Source organism: Schistocerca cancellata, chromosome 6 (genome assembly GCF_023864275.1).
Source record: "Schistocerca cancellata isolate TAMUIC-IGC-003103 chromosome 6, iqSchCanc2.1, whole genome shotgun sequence".
NCBI classification, from domain to species: domain Eukaryota; kingdom Metazoa; phylum Arthropoda; class Insecta; order Orthoptera; family Acrididae; genus Schistocerca; species Schistocerca cancellata.
The window spans coordinates 241,879,796-241,901,067 of NC_064631.1; the positions used below are offsets into that span (position 1 = coordinate 241,879,796).

Genomic DNA, 21,272 nt, shown 5'->3' on the forward strand with positions numbered 1-21,272 from the left:
AGCCATAGAAAGGTTGGCTAGTGAAATTTTCATGGGCGTTAATAAATGGTTTCTGCCCAAATCTCTGTCACTAAACCAGGAAATAATATACTATCTGCAATTCAGAACTTGTAAAAAGTTTTTTGCCAGTATATGCCTAAAATATCATGACAAGCAAATAAAAGAAGTTGGCAGTGTTAAATTCTTAGGATTACAGCTTAATAATGAATTTAACTGGAAGAAACATATTACAGAATTTCTGAAGTGCATAAACAAATCTCTCTCTGTGATTCAAATGTTGTCAGACATAGGTAATATAAAAATAAAAAAGCTAGCGTAATATGCTTACTTTCATTCATAATGCCATATGGGATTTATTTTCTGGGCTAGCCAAGCTACAGTTTTTTGAGCCCAAAAACGTGCAATGTGAATTATACATGGTGTGTACTCAAGAACATCCTGCAGAGGACTGTTTAAGAAACTGGGAAAACTAACTGCTGCTTTCCAATATAGGCTGAAGAGCCAAAGAAACTGGTACACCTGCCTAATTTCACGTAGGTCCCCCGTGAGCACGCAGAAGGACCACAACACAATTTGGCATGGACTTGATTAATGTCTGGAGCGAATTGACACCATGAATCCTGCATGGCTATCCATAAATCCTTAAGAGTATGAGGGGGCAGAGATCTCTTCTGAACAGCGTTTTGCAAGACATCCCAGATATGCTCAATATTTTTCATGTCTGGAGAGTTCGGTGGACAGTGAAAGTGTTTAAACTCAGAAGAGTGTTCCTGGAGCCACTCTGTAGCAATTATGGCCGTGTGGGGTGTCGCATTGTCCTGCTGGAATTGTCCAAGTCCGTCAGAATGCACAATGGACATGAATGGATGAACTTAACTATGTGTCACCTGTCAGAGTCGTATCTAGATGTATCAGAAATCCCATATCACTCCACTGCACATGCCTCACACCATTCAGGTGTGCTGCAGGGGAGTGTCATAGGACCATTGCTATTCACAATATACATAAATGACCTTGTGGATGACATCGGAAGTTCACTGAGGCTTTTTGCAGATGATGCTGTGGTGTATCGAGAGGTTGTAACAATGGAAAATTGTACTGAAATGCAGGAGGATCTGCAGTGAATTGGCGCATGGTGCAGGGAATGGCAATTGAATCTCAATGTAGACAAGTGTAATGTGCTGCGAATACATAGAAAGATAGATCCCTTATCATTTAGCTACAAAATAGCAGGTCAGCAACTGGAAGCAGTTAATTCCATAAATTATCTGGGAGTATGCATTAGGAGTGATTTAAAATGGAATGATCATATAAAGTTGATCGTCGGTAAAGCAGATGTCAGACTGAGATTCATTGGAAGAATCCTAAAGAAATGCAATCTGAAAACAAAGGAAGTAGGTTACAGTACGCTTGTTCGCCCACTGCTTGAATACTGCTCAGCAGTGTGGGATCCATACCAGATAGGGTTGATAGAAGAGATAGAGAAGATCCCACAGAGAACAGCGCGCTTCATTACAGGATCATTTAGTAATCGCGAAAACGTTACGGAGATGATAGATAAACTCCAGTGGAAGACTCTGCAGGAGAGACACTCAGTAGCTCGGTACGGGCTTTTGTTAAAGTTTCGAGAACATACCTTCACCGAAGAGTCAAGCAGTATATTGCTCCCTCCTACGTATATCTCACGAAGAGACCATGAGGATAAAATCAGAGAGATTAGAGCCCACACAGAAGCATACCGACAATCCTTCTTTCCACGAACAATACGAGACTGGAATAGGAGGGAGAACCGATAGAGGTACTCAGGTTACCCTCCGCCACACACCGTCAAGTGGCTTGCGGAGCATTAATGTAGATGTAGATGTAGATTACAAAGCCTCCAACAGCTTTAACAGTCCCCTGCTGACATGCGGGGTCCATGGATTCATGAGGTTGTCTCCATACCTGTACATGTCCATCTGCTCAATACAATTTGAAATGAGACTCATCTGACTAGGCAACGTGTTTCCAGCCAACAACAGTCCAATTTAGGTTTTGACAGGCCCAGGTGAGGCATAAAGCTTTGTATCATGCAGTTGTCAAGGGTACACGAATGGCCCTTCGGCTCTGAAAGCCCATATCAATGATGTTTCATTGAAAGGTTCACATGCTGACACTTGTTGATAGCCTAGCATTGAAATCTGCTGCAGTTTGCAGAAGGGTTGCAATTCTGTCACATTGAATGATTCTCTTCAGTCATCATCGGTCCCGTTCATGTAGGAACTTTTTCCGGCCGCAGCGATGTCGGAGATTTGATGTTTTACTGGATTCCTGATATTTACGGTACAGTCGTGAAATGCTCGTACGGGAAAATTCCCTCTTCATCGCTACCTCGGAGATGCTGCGCCCCATCACTCGTGCACCAACTATAACACCATGTTCAAACTCACTTAAATCTTGAAAACCTGCCATTGTAACAGCAGTAACCAATCTAACAAATGTGCCAGACACTTGTCTTATGTAGGTGTTGCCGACCACAGATTCGTATTCTGCCTGTTTGCATTTCTCTGTATTTGAATACACATGCCTATACCAATTTCTTTGATGCATCAGTGTATTTATTCCTTAATGAAATTTGTCATTAACAATATATCTTTTCTTCAAACCAACAGCTCAGCTAATTGAATCAATACTAAAAGTAAGAATAACTTTCACAAAGATTTAAAGTCACTTACTTTGGCTCAAAAAGATGTCCACTGCTCAGCAATACACATATTCAATAACATGCCAGCAGCCATAAAAAGTTTAACTAACAGTGAAGTTCAGTTTGAGAAGAGTCTAAAAGATTTATTAGTGGTCAACTCGTTCTACTCTATTGATGAATTTCTTAGCAAAACCGATTGATGCATATATGTTATTAATAATACCACATAATGTGAATATTCCATACAGTCTGACTTCTGTACAAATTTTGTGCAGTAGTGGGACCATTGTAAATAAGTGCTGCTAAACGTTTTTTATTTTATTTTTTTATTTCATGGTGCGTGACTACAATGGCCTAAGAATTATCATATGCACCTAAGTGTATTGAACATTTAATATTTGGTGACAAGTTGTATATCCTTTTAAATGTAATTTTTCTTACCAATTCTGCATCCACAAGGGCAATTTTATTTGGGGATCTGTGAATGGTACATTAGCAGATCTTTTCTTATTCTGTAAATTTGCATTTTGTGTTCTTGTTTTCTGACATCTTCCCCATTCCTGATGATCTTCTCTCCTCACTATGGATTGATTGGAACAAAAAGTAGATGTAAGACCTGTCCTCTACAACCTACCACTACCACCTTGCTCCAGCCCTGTCACAGGCATCTATTGCTCCATCAAAGGCAGGACCACCTGTGAAAGGTGCCACAAGATCTACCAACACAGCTGCAACCATTGTGCCACATTCTACATGGGCAAATAATAACCTGTCTGCCCACATGAATGGGCACTGCCAAATTGCTGAGCATGCCATCCAATGCAAAGTGCTTGACTTTAATGACTGCTTCACAGCCTGTGCCATCTGTGTTCTTCCCGGCAATACCAGCTTTTCTGGATTGCACATATGGGAACTCTACTTGCAAATATCCTTCGTTTTCATAATCTGTGGCCTCAACCTTTGCTAGTTCCTGTCCTCCACCTACCTATCCCTTTCTCTGCTCCCAGTACAGTACACACATGCCTTCTATCCTGACAATCCCCCCTTCTCTACTCTATCCCCCCTCCAGAACTGTCTCCCAGTGCTGCACCCAGCAGTCCTATCCTGTTCCCAGCACGTCCTTGAATCCCCTCCCCACAGGTAGCATCAGCATCTTCCTCCCCCCCCCCCCCCCGGCTCCCCTCCTCACTTACACTGTTTTTCTTCAATCTCCCCATCTCACACCAACTCTGTATCCCCACAACCCATTCCAGAAAAAATTACTGCTTACCTCAGACACAGTAGCAGTTAGTTGTCCAAAGATGACAGTGACTGTATGTGTGTGTGTGTGTGTGTGTGTGTGAGAGAGAGAGAGAGAGAGAGAGAGAGAGAGGGAGAGAGAGAGAGAGAGAGAGAGAGAGTTGTGCTTGTGTGAATGTGTGTTTTTTTTCTACATCTGATGAAAGACAGTCTTATAGCTAAATACATGGTGGCTATAATTAAAGTTGTACTACTTGAGAGTGCCCCTTGAAAAATGAGTGCTTGTAGGACAATGGAACATTTGTAGGGACATGTGGAAGAGAAGAGAAATAACAGTTAAACTATTGAAAGAAACACATTTTAAAGAGGGTGATGTTTAATTGTGTATCATGTTTACATTCCATGTTACAAATGTTCCTCATTGTGACGACTATCTGCATCTTGACAGCCTGGAACCACACTAGAGATGGCTCTACTGCTGTCCAAAATATCTCAGTTTGGCTACCTCTCTTGCTGTCCTCACCTTCAGCCTCAATGTGTGTTAGAGTCAATTGATAAACCCTGTCCTTTAGGTAATCCCACAGCTAGAAATCACACAGGTTCAAATCTGGGGATATTGGTGACCACACAGTATGTAATAATCAGCCAGTGATTCTGTTTTGTCCAGATGCATTATGGAGTAACTGAGTCACCTCATGAGCAATGTGTGGTGGAGCTCCGTCAGGCATCAAAATAAAATGCAAAGCACTTCTCTTCGGTAGAGCAGGAATCACATGTTGGTGAGTCAGCTCGCAGTACCCTGCCATTCACACTGCATATCCTTGGTCCTTCGGTTCCAAGTTCCTCAAAGAAAATCTGGCCAATTATGAACTGTGACATCAAGCCACGCCATATAGTGACATGTTTACTATGCAGAGGAACTTTGTGAACATTCGTTGGTCATGATGGCCCCCAAATGCAACAGTTGTTAGTGTACACTGCCCCATCGAATGTAAATTTGCTTCATAACTTCACAAAATGTTACAAGGCCACAGATCATCAGCTTCAACCCTTGTAAGAAATGTAAGAACAAAGTCTACTGACATTTCTGTGTCATGTATCAAAAGTTGGGGAGTAACGTGAAATTTGTACTGATAACAACTAACGATTGTTCACAGAACTTTTCAAATGGTGACCTACGGAATGTTTATTTGTTATGACTGCTTGCTTGCACTGCTTGAAGACAAAACATTGTCTCCAGCATTCTCAGCCATGGTAACAGTAACTTCTTGAATAATTTGTGGTGCAATTAGCCATCAGCTCTTCCAGCAGAAATTCCCAAATCATCAGTTAATTTGAACTTCTGAATTGTGTTCTCCAATGCTAGTGTGGGAAGAGGACCTCTCTGTTTTTCTTTAATGTATCAATACTCGCGAATAGCTGCAGCAGTCTTGCTGTTGCATTGATAAAACAGCTTTGTGTGTAAAGCCCTGCTCACCTAGTCCAGACCCATGTTGACTGTCTGCAACTGTAATGCACAGTGCTCTTGTTCCAACTCTATGTCGCCATGCCAGTACTGGTGCCTAAAAGGCAAGACATAACACCAACATTACTAAAAACGTAAATCCTACTGTGCACAGTCAGAACATAATTCCTATAAAATTGGGTACCTATATAGTAAACAGTTTTCTGTCTATGCTGGCTCTAGTGGTGAAAGTTTGTGTATAATAATTCCATAGATCTAGCATTCTTTTTCGTTGTGCCTGTCTGTGACTCAGTGCCTCCTCTATGAGGTGAGTAACAGTCTGTCCTTTCCTTATTGTTATTAAAGACTTTTATTTGTATAATGTCTGGCAAATGGAGCAATAATAGAACAATATCACATCTCATTTGTTTATTGATGTTTACTGTTGGTGACACATGTTTTCGAATTCTGAAGCATAAGTAAGCATCTATTGTTGTACACAAGTTGAAAATTTATTGGAGAGCAATGTTTCTCCCTTGTGTCTTAATGAAAATTGTTGGTTAAAATATAGTGAAGTATCATTAACAATGTAGATTACGCATATACATGAGATTTTATATTTGAACAACACAATTTATTGCAGGACATATTGGTATAATAGATTATGATGAAGTTGAACTGAATAATTTACATCGACAGTTACTTCATTCTGAAGCAAGCTTGGGAATACCAAAGGTTGAATCTGCTGTGGAAGCCTTAAAAAGGTAAGCAGTATTAATGCAACTCTTCCAGAACTAAACAATTCTTAAATTAAATTTATTTTACTCTATCAAGAACTGTATACTTTGGCAGTTGTCATACTGTTGAAACATGTGTTACCTCTGATTAAATGGCTTCCTCTCTAATCTATATGTATAAAAGGCAGTGTCCTGACTGACTTGTCATCACCCAGCCCAAACCGCTAAGGACAGAAACTTGAAATTTGGAGGTGATGTGGATCTTATACTGTAGGCATCATTTAAGAAGGGATTTTTTTAAAAATTCCAACACTAAGGATGGAATAGGGATTGGAGTTTTTTTTTTTAAGTCACTATTGTGGCAATTCTGAAGCTAGGCGTACAAAAATTGGTATTTTGTTTCTTGATCAGAAATAAAGAAATATGTGTTTCAGAATTTTTGGAAATTTAACCCTATGGGGATGAAATAGCGGGCGAAAACTTTTTTTGAAAATATGTCATTATTGAAGAACCAATAAAATATTTTTAAAGCTACATCTGTGAACATTGGTATTTGACTTCTTGGTTACAAATAACGAAATGCGTGTTTCAGTGTTTATGGGAATTAGACTCCTAAGGGGGTAAAACACGAGATGAGATTTTTTATGAAAATATTTTAATACAAAAGCATTTTTAAATGAAATTTTGTCTTCTCAGTTAAAAATAAAAAACATGTGTTTCACTGCTTTTGGAAATTCAACCCCTATAGGGGTGAAATGGGGAATGAAAGCTTTTATGGTAGTCTGCATAATCCTACAAGAAAGATAATTCTTAGGTGGCCAATATCCTACCTTCAAAGCTGCTGTAGGAACTGTGACAGCCATGATAGGGTTTCAGGAGTCTGTACACTTGTTCACTTGGGTGTCCATAATGAATGGATACCTCTTCCTGTAACTTTCGTTGTTGCAGCTGTATGGATTTGGATGACCACTGATATCACTCTGTGTCATTTTTGCTTACCTCTGACAGGGAAATTATGAATCCCAAGATGATCAAATTGATGCAATAACTGCCTCCATCCTTCCTCCTACTGACAGGACTTCAACAAGCATGATCTCCTATGGGGCAGCCTCAAAGGGGTTTCCTTATAGAACAACTACTTTCTAATTATGACTTGTGTTATCTCAATGATGGAATGCCTACCCTTTCTAGAGCAGCTCTTAGCATACTCTCATTCATCAATCTCATGATTTGCTCTTCGTATCTTTTTCTGTGGATAAAATTATCTGTGCACAATGATCTCCATGACAGTGATCCATTTTGCAGTGGTCACGTTGATTCAGTGCCTATTTTCATCAGACAAGCCAGTACATTGGGCGCTCCAAAGGGTGAATAGCAGATTTGAGCCCCCAATATCGTCTTCACAGTCTCTCCATGAGGACTCATCGATGATGTCTACTTAGATGTCTGTTCTATTATATCCAGGCTACCAAAATAGTTGTCACTCTCTTCATAGGGATATGACATGGGTGATCCACTCTGTGGTGATCTGAAGAAAGTGTGGCAACAGTCTGGTATCATTGAAGAACTCTTCAAAAATATGAATGATACCTCTTGATCACCAACTTCATAAACTTGAAGCAGCTGCATGTTTGGGCTCATTTTTTCACTTGGTAAAGGAAGAAAAAATGCTTGGAATACTGTGTGTCCTCTCTGAGAATTCATCCATCTTCTTACCAGGTGTGGGCTACACTGTCTGACCTACCATCCCTGGTCTCTTATTATATATTAGACATCTCTGTTGACCCATCTATTCTTTCTGATCATTTTGTGACCCAATTTGCAATGGCTCCAGTGTCTGTCTGTCAACATCCCAACTTCCAAGCATGTAACCAGTGGGTGAACAACGCTTGCCTGTCTAATACTGTTTACTGTCCAAGTCTTAAAACAAGACTCCCTCTGTCTAACCTCCCGAATGCACATAGCTGCCCTACCCTCTCTCCACCTCATCCCCGTGCACTCCCCAGCAGCACTTTACCGTCCACCACCCTTAACCTACTATCCCTCCTCCTCCTCCTCACCCCAGCCTCCTCCTTACCCCACCCAGTCACCACTCCCATCATGCACTGGTGCTACTGTTCGGGATGTGTCTTCTGTTGCCAGAGACTTCTCTCATGTGTGCGAATTGTGTGTGTGTGTGTGTGTGTGTGTGTGTGTGTGTGTGTGTGTGTGCGTGTGCTATTTTTGATAAAGGCCTTCTTGGCCGAAAGCTTTATTTGTGATAGTCTTTTTGTTGTGCCTATCTGCAACTCAGCAACTCCTCTATATGGTGATAGCAACCTTCCTTTTCATAGTATTGTTACATTCCATCCTAAATTTTCCATTGTTTGATTTAAGCCTGTTAATTGAAATTCATTAGAGTATTCAACTCCAGGTCCTGTCTTGATTGACATTCAGCTGAAAAAGGGCCATAAACACAAGCTTCTCATCATTTTCAATAGTAACTGACTACAAGACAAATTCCTCTCACAACATGCAGGGTAAGGAGGATACACAGATGTATAGCTATACAAGAGAGGGGAGTTAGGGAACAGGTGGATCTGAGTGACAGAGGAAAATGGGACTATGAAGGAATGAATCATGAGAGAGAGAAGAGAGAAAGTTAGTTTGGTACCGTGCACCGTGGAATTTGAAACCGCACCAGACATCATGGACGTCGAAGATGTTGTGACTCGCCGATCATTCAAAGCGCTGCCGCGCAATTACGTGCGTCCTCTACATGCGGCGCTGTCTGCCAGCCATTCAGCAGCTGCGCCACCTAAGCGGCCAGCCGAGCAGTGGCCACTAGATTGGGACTCAGTGCTCATTCGAATGCTAACGTGTACACATGTCTTGCTTGTCAAATTACTCTGTGACATATATGTGTTGTGTCGTTCTGAAATATATGTGTTAAACTTGACGTTATAACAATTGGTGACGAGGTAGTGAATTTTTCCTTTTCACCATTGACCCACAGGGTTCCATGGCTACTGTCGAGCAACTATTGCAAAATCTCCTTGAACAGCAAACGCTTCTAACAGCGGCGATTTGTGATATCGTCGCTGCGTCAAATGCGGGGCGTTTCTCGTCGTTGGCTATACCTCCTTTTCCTCCTTATGACGAGACGGCGGAAGACTGGTCTGATTATGAAACAGCACTTCATGTCACGGATGAACAACCATGTAAGTCTCTGTTCCTTTCCTGGATTTCACTTCAAATGTATCGGTTCTTGTCGCAATTGGCTCCTTTGAAGGATCCTGCATCTTTGTCCTTTGCTGAAATGTGCTCACTTCTGTCTGTCTATTTTCAAAAGCAAACGCATGTGGTAGCCTCTCGTGTTGTCTTTTATTGTTGTCAAAAACAGCCACATCAGTCCTATCGCGCTTGGGCTGCTGAACTTCACGGCCTCAGTCGAAAGTGTCAATTTGTTACCTACGTTCACAAAGAATCCTATACCGATTCCATGGTACGGGATGCTATTATCCGGTCGGCGCCCGACAAAGAAGTTCGGCAACGTGTCCTTCAGTTGGCAAATCCGACTCTAGATGAAGTTCTCTCAATTGCGCAGTCTTTTGAAATTTCTCGCGCCGCTGGGGCGGAAATAGAGGCGTGGGGTGATGTCGGGGAAATACAACGTCTGTGCGCTGTTGAGGACGCGTGCGGCGCGTCCCCCCCAACCGACGTGGCCGCAGTGTGCTCCCACGCGCAGCCTCGGCCTAACCATAAGCAACCCGCTAAGAAACTGCAGCAAAACCCCCGGCAACTTCCTTCATGTCCGCGGTGTTTTACGAAACATTCAAGCGAGGATTGTCCCCAACGTTGGGCTGTGTGTCACAATTGCAAAAAGAAAGGTCATGTGTCTTCCGTTTGCAAATCCGACCGCATACATGATGTTCATGAACATGACGCTGATTCTGACTCTGTGTTGTCTGTCAAATGCACTTCTTCCCTTTCAGGGAAGTTATTCCTCACTGTCCAAATCCTTGGTTGAGATGTTCGCATGCAAGTGGATACCGGTTCTGCTGCCACTATAATTAATTCTCAGACGTATCTTCAGTTGGGTTCTCCACTCCTGTCACTTGTCACTCAGCAATTACGGACGTACAATAAACGGAAGATTTCTCTCTTGGGACATTTTAATGCTGAGGTATCTTACAAATCCGTCGTTCGCACTGTTTCCATATTTCTGGTCGACCAGAGCAACGCAGAAAATCTTTTTGGTTTCATGCCTTTCACGTTTTTGGGTTCTCCATAGATGACTCTGTCAATATTGTCTCTGATGCTATTCCTTATGCTCAACTGGATTCCTTGTCGACGACATTTTCGTCCCTTTTTTCTCCTGGGTTAGGCCGTGCAAACGACTTTGAAGCTCATATCACGCTCAAACCCACTGCTCGGCCTAAGTTTTTTCGGGCTCAGCCCATTCGTGTGGCCCTTCGTGATCGGGTAAAATGGGAGTTGGATCGTCTCACTACTTCAGGGGTCTTGCTTCCTGTCACTTCCAGTGAGTAGTCCTCTCCTGTCGTCGTCGTTGCTAAGCCAATTGGTGATATTCGTCTCTGTGGCAATTTCAAAGCCACTGTAAATGCTCAATGCTTCATCGACACTTACCCTATGCCCCGTCCTGAAGAACTGTTCACTAAACTTGCTGGAGGCCAGTATTTTTCTAAAATTGACCTGTCGGAAGCTTATCATCAACTTCCTCTCGACGCTGCTTCCCGGCAGTTTCTGGTCCTTAACACGCCTTTCGGCCTCTATCAATACCAACGCTTGCCATTCGGGGTTGCTAGTGCCCCTGCTCTCTTTCAGCGATTCTTGAAACAATTATTGCTCCCTGTCCCTGGGTGTATCAATTACATGGACGACATTGTTGTCACTGGCTCCACCACTGAAGAACATCTTCAAAATCTCCTCACAATTTTTCATGTCTTACAGACTGCCGGTCTTAAGTGTAATCTTCAGAAATCACAATTTTTTCAGGCATCTATCACGTACTTGGGGTTTCAACTCTCTCGGGATGGTATTCGTCCGCTTCAACACACTGTTGCTGCGATCGATGCCCTTCCTCGCCCTACATCTGTTAAGGAACTGCAGGCCTTCTTGGGGAAAATAGCATACTATCACAAGTTTTTACCGTCTGCAGATTCGGTGGCTCAGCCTTTGCATCGCCTGTTTTCACTGATCCGCGTCATGCGAAGCGGCTTTCCAGAAATTGAAGACTATGCTGAAACAGGCCCCGTGCCTGGCTACTTATCGACCTGGCCAACATCTTGTTCTTGCCACAGACACCTCTCAATGTGGGGTCAGTGCAGTCCTTGCGCACCGTTTTTCTGACGGTTCGGAACAACCCATTGCTTATGCCTCCAAAACGCTCACGGATGCCCAACAAAAGTATTCTCAAATTGAGAAAGAAGCTTTGGCCATTATTTATGCTCTTCATAAGTTTGGAGTTTTTCTCTATGGCTCAAAATTTCATCTTGTTGCGGATCACAAACCACTTGTTGCCTTGTTTCATCCATCAACGTCACTTCCCGACAAGGCTGCACACCGCCTCCAGCGTTGGGCTCTTTACTTGTCTCGTTTCCGTTATGAGATTCATTTCCGGCCAACGGCTCAACATGCAAATGCTGATGCTCTGTCTCGCCTTCCCATGGGTCCTGATCAGGCATTCGATAGGGACGAACTTTTGTGTTTCCACCTGGATGTTGCCGAGCAGCGGGTTGTGGACGGGTTCCCCATCATTGGGGACTGGCTGGCGGCTGCTACGGGTTCTGACCCTACCCTCTCCCGGGTTTTACGCTGTATTCAGAAGCGTTGGCCAGATCGCCCGTCCGCTAAGACTTCTGATCCGTTGCGGAACTACTATGCTTTGCGCTACCGCCTCACGGCTGGGGATGGTGTTACCCTCCTCTCCACTGACAACGCTTCGCCGCGTGTTGTGGTACCTGCGTCTTTGCGTGCTTCGGCCTTGCGCCTCCTTCACCAAGAGCACTGGGGTGTGTCTCGCACAAAATCTCTGGTGCGCCGTCATGTGTACTGGCCTGGCATCGACTCTGAAATAGCACACATGGTCACTGCCTGTGGCCCTTGTGCGTCACAGGCCGCTGCCCCGAAGTCATCTTTGTCACCGTGGCCTTCGCCTGAGAAGCCCTGGGAGCGCATTCATGCTGACTTTGTGGGACATTTTTTTAGGTACTTATTGGCTCCTCGTAATTGATGCCTACTCTAACTTTCATTTCATTGTCCGTTGCACGTCGCCTACCACCACAGCAACCACCAGTGCTCTCGCCCGCATTATTTTCTTTGGAAGGCCTCCCCTCTACTCTTGGTACTGATAATGGTCCGCAATTTGCCTCTTCCGAATTTGCGGATTTTTGTGCTCGTCACGGCGTTATGCATGTCACGGCCCCGCCGTTCCATCCACAATCCAACGGTGAGGCTGAACGACTGGTCCACACATTTAAGGCTCAGATGCAGAAACTTCTGACTTCTTCTGCTGCTGATGATGCGCTTCTCCAGTTTCTGGCATCTTACTGTTTCACCCCCATGGGCGACCACAGCCTGGCTGAGCTCTTACATGGCCGACAGCCCCGCATGCTACTTCATCTTCTGTGACCTTCCACCTCACGGCCGCGGGTGCCTTCACTTGGCCGGTTCACCGCCGACGACCTCGTCTGGGTACGGGGATATGGCAGGCGGCCAAAATGGAGCCCGGGCCGCATCTTAAGACACCGTGGCAGACGCCTGTATGAAATCCAGACGGATACTGGTGTTGCAGTGCGTCATTCGGACCAGCTTCGGCCTCGTGTGCCAGCAGCACCTGTTCCGAATGCCGCTACACCACCTTTGGCTCTACCTGACGCTCGGGATCTTGGCATCTCTCAATACTCACAACGCAGCCCTCTCACCGTCATCGCAATGCCAGCACAAGAACGGACGCCACCAGGAGACGTGCCCATGCAGGAACCGGATGACCATCCTCTGTCAGAGCAAATCTACTCACCTCCTCCTCCAACGGACACCGACACATCGCCCATGTCTCCTGTCATACCAACTGGACTTGCCGCAACGAGCAGATTGGTGCATGGGGCCCCAGCAGATTCGACACCTACGTCTCCTGTCATCTCGACCCGTTATCATCGGGGACACTTCCATCCGTACGGGAAGCCTCCTCCTCGAGACTTTACGACGAGTCAAACAACGCCTATGGACGTTAGCCATCTCCAGGACACCTCCATCAAGACCAGTGCAACAATTTCAAAGGGGGAAAAAGTGTTGTGACTCGCCGATCATTCAAAGCGCCACCGCGCAATTACGCGCGTCCTCTACGTGCGGCGCTGTCTGCCAGCCATGCAGCAGCTGCGCCACCTAAGCGGCCAGCCGAGCAGCAGCCGCTAGACTGGTACTCAGTGCTCATTCGAATGCTAACGTGTACACATGTCTTGCTTGTCAAATTACTCTGTGACTTATATGTGTTGTGTCGTTCTGAAATATATGTGTTAAAGTTGACGTTATAACAGAAGACCCATAGAGGTCTCTGCACCATCGCACCATAAGCTGCGGCAGTGCGCCTCCTGGCCCGCTTTTAGTGTGAGGGCGCCGCAGTGGAATACATGGTCCCAGCGGCCAATAGCGGCGCCCCCGATAGCGTACTTAAGTGCCAGCCTCTTGCTCAGCCAGTCAGTGTAATCTCGCTTACGTCGGTTTACACCTCGCTTTGCGCTAGACAGCTACTTCCAAGTTTGTGTATGAGTCAATGTGTTTGTTTCCTTGTGACTCTGTTGTTCGGTCTTGTGGTATTCATTCTGTCCTTTCGTTGGTCGTGTCCATCCTCTTCCATTGTGTTGTTGTTCGCGGGCCTCTGTGCGGGTCTCTCCACGCTTTCTGTCATTGCTACCCCGCAACCGTCCTGGTCTCAGTTACAACATTTTGGCGACAAGGTAAACGGTGGTCGTTGTTGGTATGGAGGCGAAGTTGGTCTGTCTGCTGGAGCAACAGCAGCAGCTCATGCAGCAGCAGCAGCTTCAGTTAGACATCTTCAGGGTGTATACGACTCGGGACAACCGGGAGATCTGAGAAAAACCTGGGAATTTGTTCATCCGGGAGAAAACCGGGAAAAACCCGGGAATTGTTTAGAATTCTGGGAATTTTTCATTGTTTTAGTTTTCAGTTAAATTTTTATGATTTTGACTGGTAAGAACCAATACTGTAACAAAGGATATTACTGTATCTTGCTATTGCAGAATAATACTGCAGCAACAAAACATAAACGAGAGAAAAAAACGAAAATAGAACTTAAATTGCAAAGGAAGTGCGCCGTATACAACAACAAAACACAGTGTTCATACAAGCTTCTGCCAACAGCAAAGTGTATCAAAGTCTTTAGGAAGACTATGCAATGCTTCATAACAACAAATTGCCTCCGATGAGCGTGACGTGACAACTGTTTAAATTAGACTCGTTTGAGCAGTTGCGGGCGGGCCCTTGCCCATGTGCAGTTGAGTCGCATAGGAGTAGTACCTTCTTTCGCTTCTGGTTACAGTAAGTATGGCTGGGTGCCACTACTTAATATTGCCCCAGTTCAGAAATATAGTAATTCTGGGGCTGATGCCCAGAGCAGTCTGAGTTGTAGTGGGCAGATGGGTCATCACCACGTGACCTGTGTTTACCTTCAGTGATTTTGTTGCTTCCTCTTCGTTTACTGCTCTCACGTTAAATGATATGTGGATTTTTGCGTCCGGGAGTTATCAGATGAATTACGGAAGGCTAAAATATGTTATTAGTTTTAGATTTTATTTCCACCTTCCTAACAGTCAAGCATTAATCTCCTTGCAGAACAATGAAGTTATTTTTGTCGGTTTTCCAAAGAGATTTGGCTTTCAATCATCTTTTCTGCTGAGGCAGTCAATTTATTTGAAACGAAGTTGTTTAATTTGACACTATAGCTAGTTTCAACTGTTTGCTGCATTTCAAGTTCACATATGGCATTATGCCATAATAAAGAACCAAACATGAGATAATACAGTACTGGTACTCCAAGAAAATTTACCTACAAATCTGGACATACGAATGTGCATTTTAAGCCGAATTATGCATTTTAGTATGGTTCACGAAATTCCGATGCTCTTGAAGTATCCTCTGATGTCTTGTTTCTTTTATGACATAATGTAAGATCTTTTAATGTTTTAAACGTACGAACATATGGGCTTCCTACGTCATCGTAGCTGCGTAAGCACGGTGACGCCTGTTATCTGGCGCTATCTTCCAACTACTGAAATGAACCTATTTCTAACAGGTCGCAGGAAAATATTGCGAATGGTGGTTTGAAAAGCTTTACATTCAAACCAAATTTCCTTTTACGCAAGATGAACTGTGTGCGAGAAGAAATTCATCGTACGATGAATTTCTTAAATCACAAAGCGTTTGACTCTCATTTAAAAATCAACTCTTTGAGGACGACCATTTAGAAGAATTTCGAGCCCAGAAGATCAGACATTTACGTCATTATTAAAAATTTTACTGGCACATTTGTGTGATGTATCTTAAAGTGTACACGCGCAAAAAAGATCAACATTATATGTGGAAGCTTACCTTCTCTTCCAGCTTTAATTTAAACCATTAATTTTTGTTATTTGTGTGTTTGCGCTACTTAAGAGTGATCTTGCTGCTATTGGCTGACTACACCACGTGTCCTATGCTGTCATCAGCTGGCGAGATCACGTGACATGTGCTATGACTGGTTTACACAAGCGCATCGCAATCTCGATTTCAGTGTTTTCGGAAAGTGACATGTGGTGTTTGGTAGAATTCATATTTATACCTCCGTAATACGGAAATATGCAGCATACATGTTGCTGCACATCGAAGGTCTTTCAAAACGTGTTTTTCCCTACTTACATAGGCTGAAACAACATTTCACGGCTTTTCAAGTCACGGACGACTCCTTGCAGTGGTCGTTGTTTTTGTCTCGGGCCTCTCTGGATACGTTCTTTCTTCTCCACAAGTTGGCACCGTTGTCCAATCCTGTGGCTCTCTCTTTCCAGGAGATCTGCCTTTTGCTGACAAACTATTATTCCCAACGCTACCATGTAGTCGCCTCTCGGCTGGAGTTCCACCAGTACCATAAACAGCCTGGTCAATCGTATCATTCCTGGGTCACGGTCTTGCAGGGTCTCAGCCGTCGATGCGATTTTACGTGCACCAATCAGCAGTGTAAGTCTTCGTATGCGAACACTCTGATCCGGGATGTGGTCGTTCAGCTGGCTCCTGACCCTGAGGTCCGTACTGCGGCACTGAAACTCGACAACCCCTCCTTGGAAGAGATTCTCTGCATTGCCCACTCCTTTGAAATTGCTCAAGCGGTTAACGAGCTTTTTATGGCGCGACCGCAGGTGGTAGCGATCATGGCGTCACGGCGGGTTCCATCCTCGCGATGTCGACGTGGTCCGGCCGACAAGGGCCAGTGCCGTCGGAACTCCTAGTGTTCTGACGTCTCTATGGCATTGGCGCCTTCGGTCGCCCCTCATCGCCAGTCGCACGGCTCACTTCCGTCTTGCCCACAGTGCTTTGCTGAACATTCGTGGGCTGATTGTCCCCACCGCTGGAAAACATGCACGCTGTGTAACAAGGAGGGCCACATCCGATCGGTTTGTCATAGTTTCTCAACTCAATCCAGTCCTGCACCTCCTGGGCCTCAAGATACCGTCCATACTCTGAAATCGGTCGTCCCACAGGATGACCGATCAGTGCGGAAGCTTTTACTCACGCTCTGCATTTTCACAGAGGATGTCAGTTTTCAGGTCGACACTGGGGCCACTGTCTCCCTGATTAATATGGTGACATATACACGACTGGGCTCTCCTGTGTTGTCACCTCCTCCTCGCCGTTTGGTCGCCTACGGAGACGGTTCCATTCCCCTTCATGGGCAATTCGTCATCCAGGTGACATACAAGCGTGTTCCGCGGCTCCTTACCCTCTTTGTCGTTGACCATCAGTCGGCTTCGAATATTTTTGGCCTGGATGCGTTTCAAATGTCTGGCTTTTCAATTTCTGACGAAGTTAAGGTTGTTTCCACAGCTGTTCCCTTTCAGGACTTGGACGATCTGTGCTCCGCTTATGCATCGTTGTTTGCACCGGATCTTGGATGTGCTTCCGGCTTTCAGGCACACATCACCCTCTGGCCGGATGTACAGCCTCGCTTTTGCCAGGCCCAGCCCCTTCCGGTGGCCTTACGGCCAGCGGTCAAGCAGGAACTTGATCGGTTCCAGGCCGCTGGTGTGCTGGAACCTGTAACTTGCAGTGCACGGGCGACACCACTGGTGGTCATACGGAAACCCAATGGGTCCCTTCAGCTGTGTGGGGACTTTGGCGCTACAGTCAATTCTCAGTCCCTCATCGACACTTTGACACTTACCCCATTCCCCAACAGGAAAACCTTCTTGCCAAGCTTGCTGGGGGAGAGTATTTTTCCAAGATTGACCTGGCTGAGGCATACCACCAGTTGCCCTTGGATGCTGAATCTCAGAACATCATGGTTATCAACACACCTTTCGGATTGTATAAGTACAAGCACCTTCCCTTTGGTGTCTCTTCGGCGCCAGCCATTTTCCAGTGATTCCTGGAGCAGCATACACAGCCTATCCCTGCATGTGTGAATTACCTGGATGACATCTTGGTCACCGGGCATTCCCGCCAGGAACATTTGCAAAACCTCAGCGCCTTATTTCACGCTCTGCAGTCTGCTGGTCTACGCTTTCAGCTGGACAAGTGTTGTTTTTTTCAACCGGAAGTGGAATACTGAGGCCACCGGCTTAGCAAAGATGGCATTCACCCTTCGGGTCGTAATGTCACAGCCATTGAGGCCCTTCCTCATCCCAAGGACTTACCGGAACTACAGGTGTTTCTGGGCAAGGTTACTTATTACTTAAAGTTCTTGCCCCAGGCTGCCTCCGTTCCTCAACCCCTCAATCACTTGCATCGCAAAGGTCTGCCCCTTGCCTTACTCCCTTCTCTCCAGACCGCCCCTTGGTTGTGGCAGCTGATGCGTCGTCATACGGCATTGGGGCCGTCCTTGCGCACCGGGATCCAAAAATTTCACATCTATCTCTTTGGGGCAAAGTTCACCCTCCTGACGGACCATAAACCCTTGGTTACACTTTTCAGACCCCACTCTCTCCTTCTCGAGCAAACGGCTCAACATCTCCAGCACTGGGCATTGTTTTTACATAATTACGCTTACACCATCCGGTATAAGCCCACCGCCCACCATGCTAATGTGGACGCTTTGTCACGTCTCCCAGCAGGACCCGATCCTGCCTTTGACCAACATGAGGTCCTCTGCTTTCACTTTGATTCCGCCCGCCGGGATGCGCTGGATGGTTTTCCTCTTATGGCTGCTGACGTTCCTGCGGCTACCCGCCGCGACCCTGTCTTGCGGAAGGTTCTCAACTACATGGTCCACGGGTGGCCGTCCTATGTTACTCGTTGGATGCAGTCCAATTTCAGCCCCTGGCGCCCCTGTCCCACAGGCTCTCCGTGGTCAATGATGTCCTTCTGTTGGCCACGGAGTCAGATGCCCACCGGGTGGTCATCCCTCCGGAATTGCGGCTTCAGGTGCTCAGTTTGTTACACCACAGGCACTGGGGTATGTCCCGTATGAAGGTTTTGTCTCGCCGCTAATGTGTATTGGCCCAGCATCGATGGCGATATTGAGCGCCTGGTCCGTGGGTGTACTGTCTGTGCACGTCACCAGGAAAGCCCCCCTTAGTCGTTTGCACCCTGGCCTGTGCCTCGCCGGCCCTGGGATCGCATCCATATCGATTTTGCGGGCCCGTTTTTGGGGTCCATGTGGTTACTCATCGTTGATGCCTACTCCAAATACCCCTATGTTGTCCGAATGGCATCCACCACCATGGAGGCTACACTCATGGCCCTGGCCCAGATTCTCGCCATTGAGGGCCTGCCCCACACGTTGGTCTCCGATAATGGTCCCTAATTCACAGCAACTTCCTTCCATGACTTTTGTCAGGCCAACGGTATCAAGCATATCTGTAGCTTCCCTTTCCACCCTTCGTCCAGTGGCGCGGCGGAGAGGCTTGTCCGCACTTTTAAACACCAGTTGACTAAGGCGGTCGACACATCTCCAACCACGTCGACCCTCACCCCGTTTTTGAGCACCTATCACACTCCACCAATTGATGGACGCAGTCCGGCAGAGCTCCTTCATGGGCGACAGCGTGGATCCTGCTCCATTTGCTGATGCCGTCCTCCTCCCACCTCAGCTCCCAGCCCTCGCAGCAGTATGCCCCTGGCACGGCCGTGTTGGCCCGCGAGTACGGGTTCTAGGTGGGTTGGATACCCGCCACGGTCGTCGCGGCCCGTGGGCAGCGTGTGACATCAGTGCGGATGTCGAAAGGGTTGGAGCGCCGCCATCATAATCAGCTCCGCCCTCGTGCTGTCACGGGTCCTGCGTCGCCGCCTCTTTCCCTACCTCCTTCGGGTACGGACGTGGCCCTCGAGTCACCGTCCCAGCCCCCCGTTGCTGTCGCCCCGCGGGCCTGTCGCTGGCCTTCTCCGCCTCCGGGTGGATCAGCGGCTCCCTCCCCCACCCTGTAATCTGGATCGGCTGTCATGGATACCTCGGGCGTCCCTTCCTCCCCGCCACTAGCAGTTGATACGCCCAGTTCCTCTTCCCATTGCCGCCCACCTCGGCACCGTCCGGGGCGTTTCCGCCCCTATGCGCAAGTTTCAGGGGAGAGGGATCTGGTACCGCGTGCTGCGGAGTTTGAATCTGCGCCATACGTCATGGACATCGAAGGTCTCTGCACCATCGCGCCGTAAGCTGTGGCGGCACGAGCCTCCTGGCCCACTTTTAGTGTGAGGGCACTGCAGTGGAACACGTGGTCCCAGCGGCCAATAGGGGCACCCCCGATAGCATACTTAAGCGCCGACCTCTCGCTCAGCCTGACAGTCTAATCTCGCTTACGTCAGTTTACACCTTGCTTTGCACTAGACAGCCTACTTCCTTGTTCGTGTACGACTGGATGTGTTTGTTTCCTTGTGACTCTGTTGTTCGGTCTTGTTTTATTCGTTCTGTCCTTTCGTTGGTCGTGTCCATCCTCTTCCATTGTGTTGTTGTTCATGGGCCTCTCTGCGGGTCCCGCCGCGCTTTCTGTCATTGCTACCCCGCGACCGTCCTGGTCGCAGTTACAACAGTTAGTTAGTTAGATGGATATAGAGAGGGGGGAGGGAGAGGGAGAGAGGCGGAAATGCAGAGGAAAGATGAGTTTTCTGCAAAAACTAGGGGAATAGCATGAAAAATAACAGGTTCATAAAAGGTGAGGCCAAAAGAATGGGAAAGGGGGCACTTGCACATAGGGATTAGCAGAAATTGAAGCCAAGGTTGTTGTGTTAATTGAGGGTGTGCCACAGAAAATATTCTCACCTGCACAATATAGTGGAGCTTGGGAGGGGAGGATTGAAATTGTACAGATAATGAAGCAGTTGTTGAAGACATTGGTGTTCACAGAGGCCATTTATGTGAGTAGACAGAATTCTCCTACCCTCATATATCACTGCACAGCAATAGCAACAGAAGTACTAAATAGAGTAACTGCTTCCAGTTGAGACACTAACTTTTATTAAATAGGAAATGCCTATTACTGTAATTCTGTGGAAGTGTATAGGTGGATGGGATAGGGCTTTCGCGTATTCAGCCGCAAGAGAATAACGCCTGTGATACAATATTGGTAACAGGGAACCTATAGATGTTACAGATGTTGTGCATGAGTGACAAAACGCTACTTTGTGGGATCCCTCCTCTCAGGATATAACAAGAAACAGTTGAAGTCCTGGTAAAGGATGTAATCTTGTTCCTCATTATTTAGGAAGTAAGGGGAATATTCATCAATAGCTGGTTCACAGTGGTGACATCTTTTTGGAACCACGAGAAAAAATAGGAGAAGAAATTTGTTTGTGGGTAAACTGACCACAGTACCGTCTTTCTGCAAAGGCTCTGGAAAGCTTATTAACATGTTTGAGTAACTACATGCCATCGACCATAGGTACTAAGGATGTAGAGGAGGAAAATATGACATGAAATTGATGACCACTTTGATATATACAGGGTGTATCGAAAATGAAAGTAGAAAAT

At 46.1% G+C, this 21,272-nt stretch overlaps 1 protein-coding gene across 2 annotated transcripts in view; it reads left to right on the plus strand.

Annotated features, from left to right (window-relative positions):
• LOC126190979 (adenylyltransferase and sulfurtransferase MOCS3) overlaps positions 1-21,272 on the plus strand; it is a 183,515-nt gene that overhangs the window by 108,503 nt on the left and 53,740 nt on the right. For both annotated transcript variants that reach the window (XM_049931649.1, XM_049931650.1), the window contains exon 5: positions 6,010-6,130. In XM_049931649.1, the coding sequence (XP_049787606.1) occupies positions 6,010-6,130 (121 nt within the window). The remainder of the gene's footprint in view (positions 1-6,009; positions 6,131-21,272) is intronic.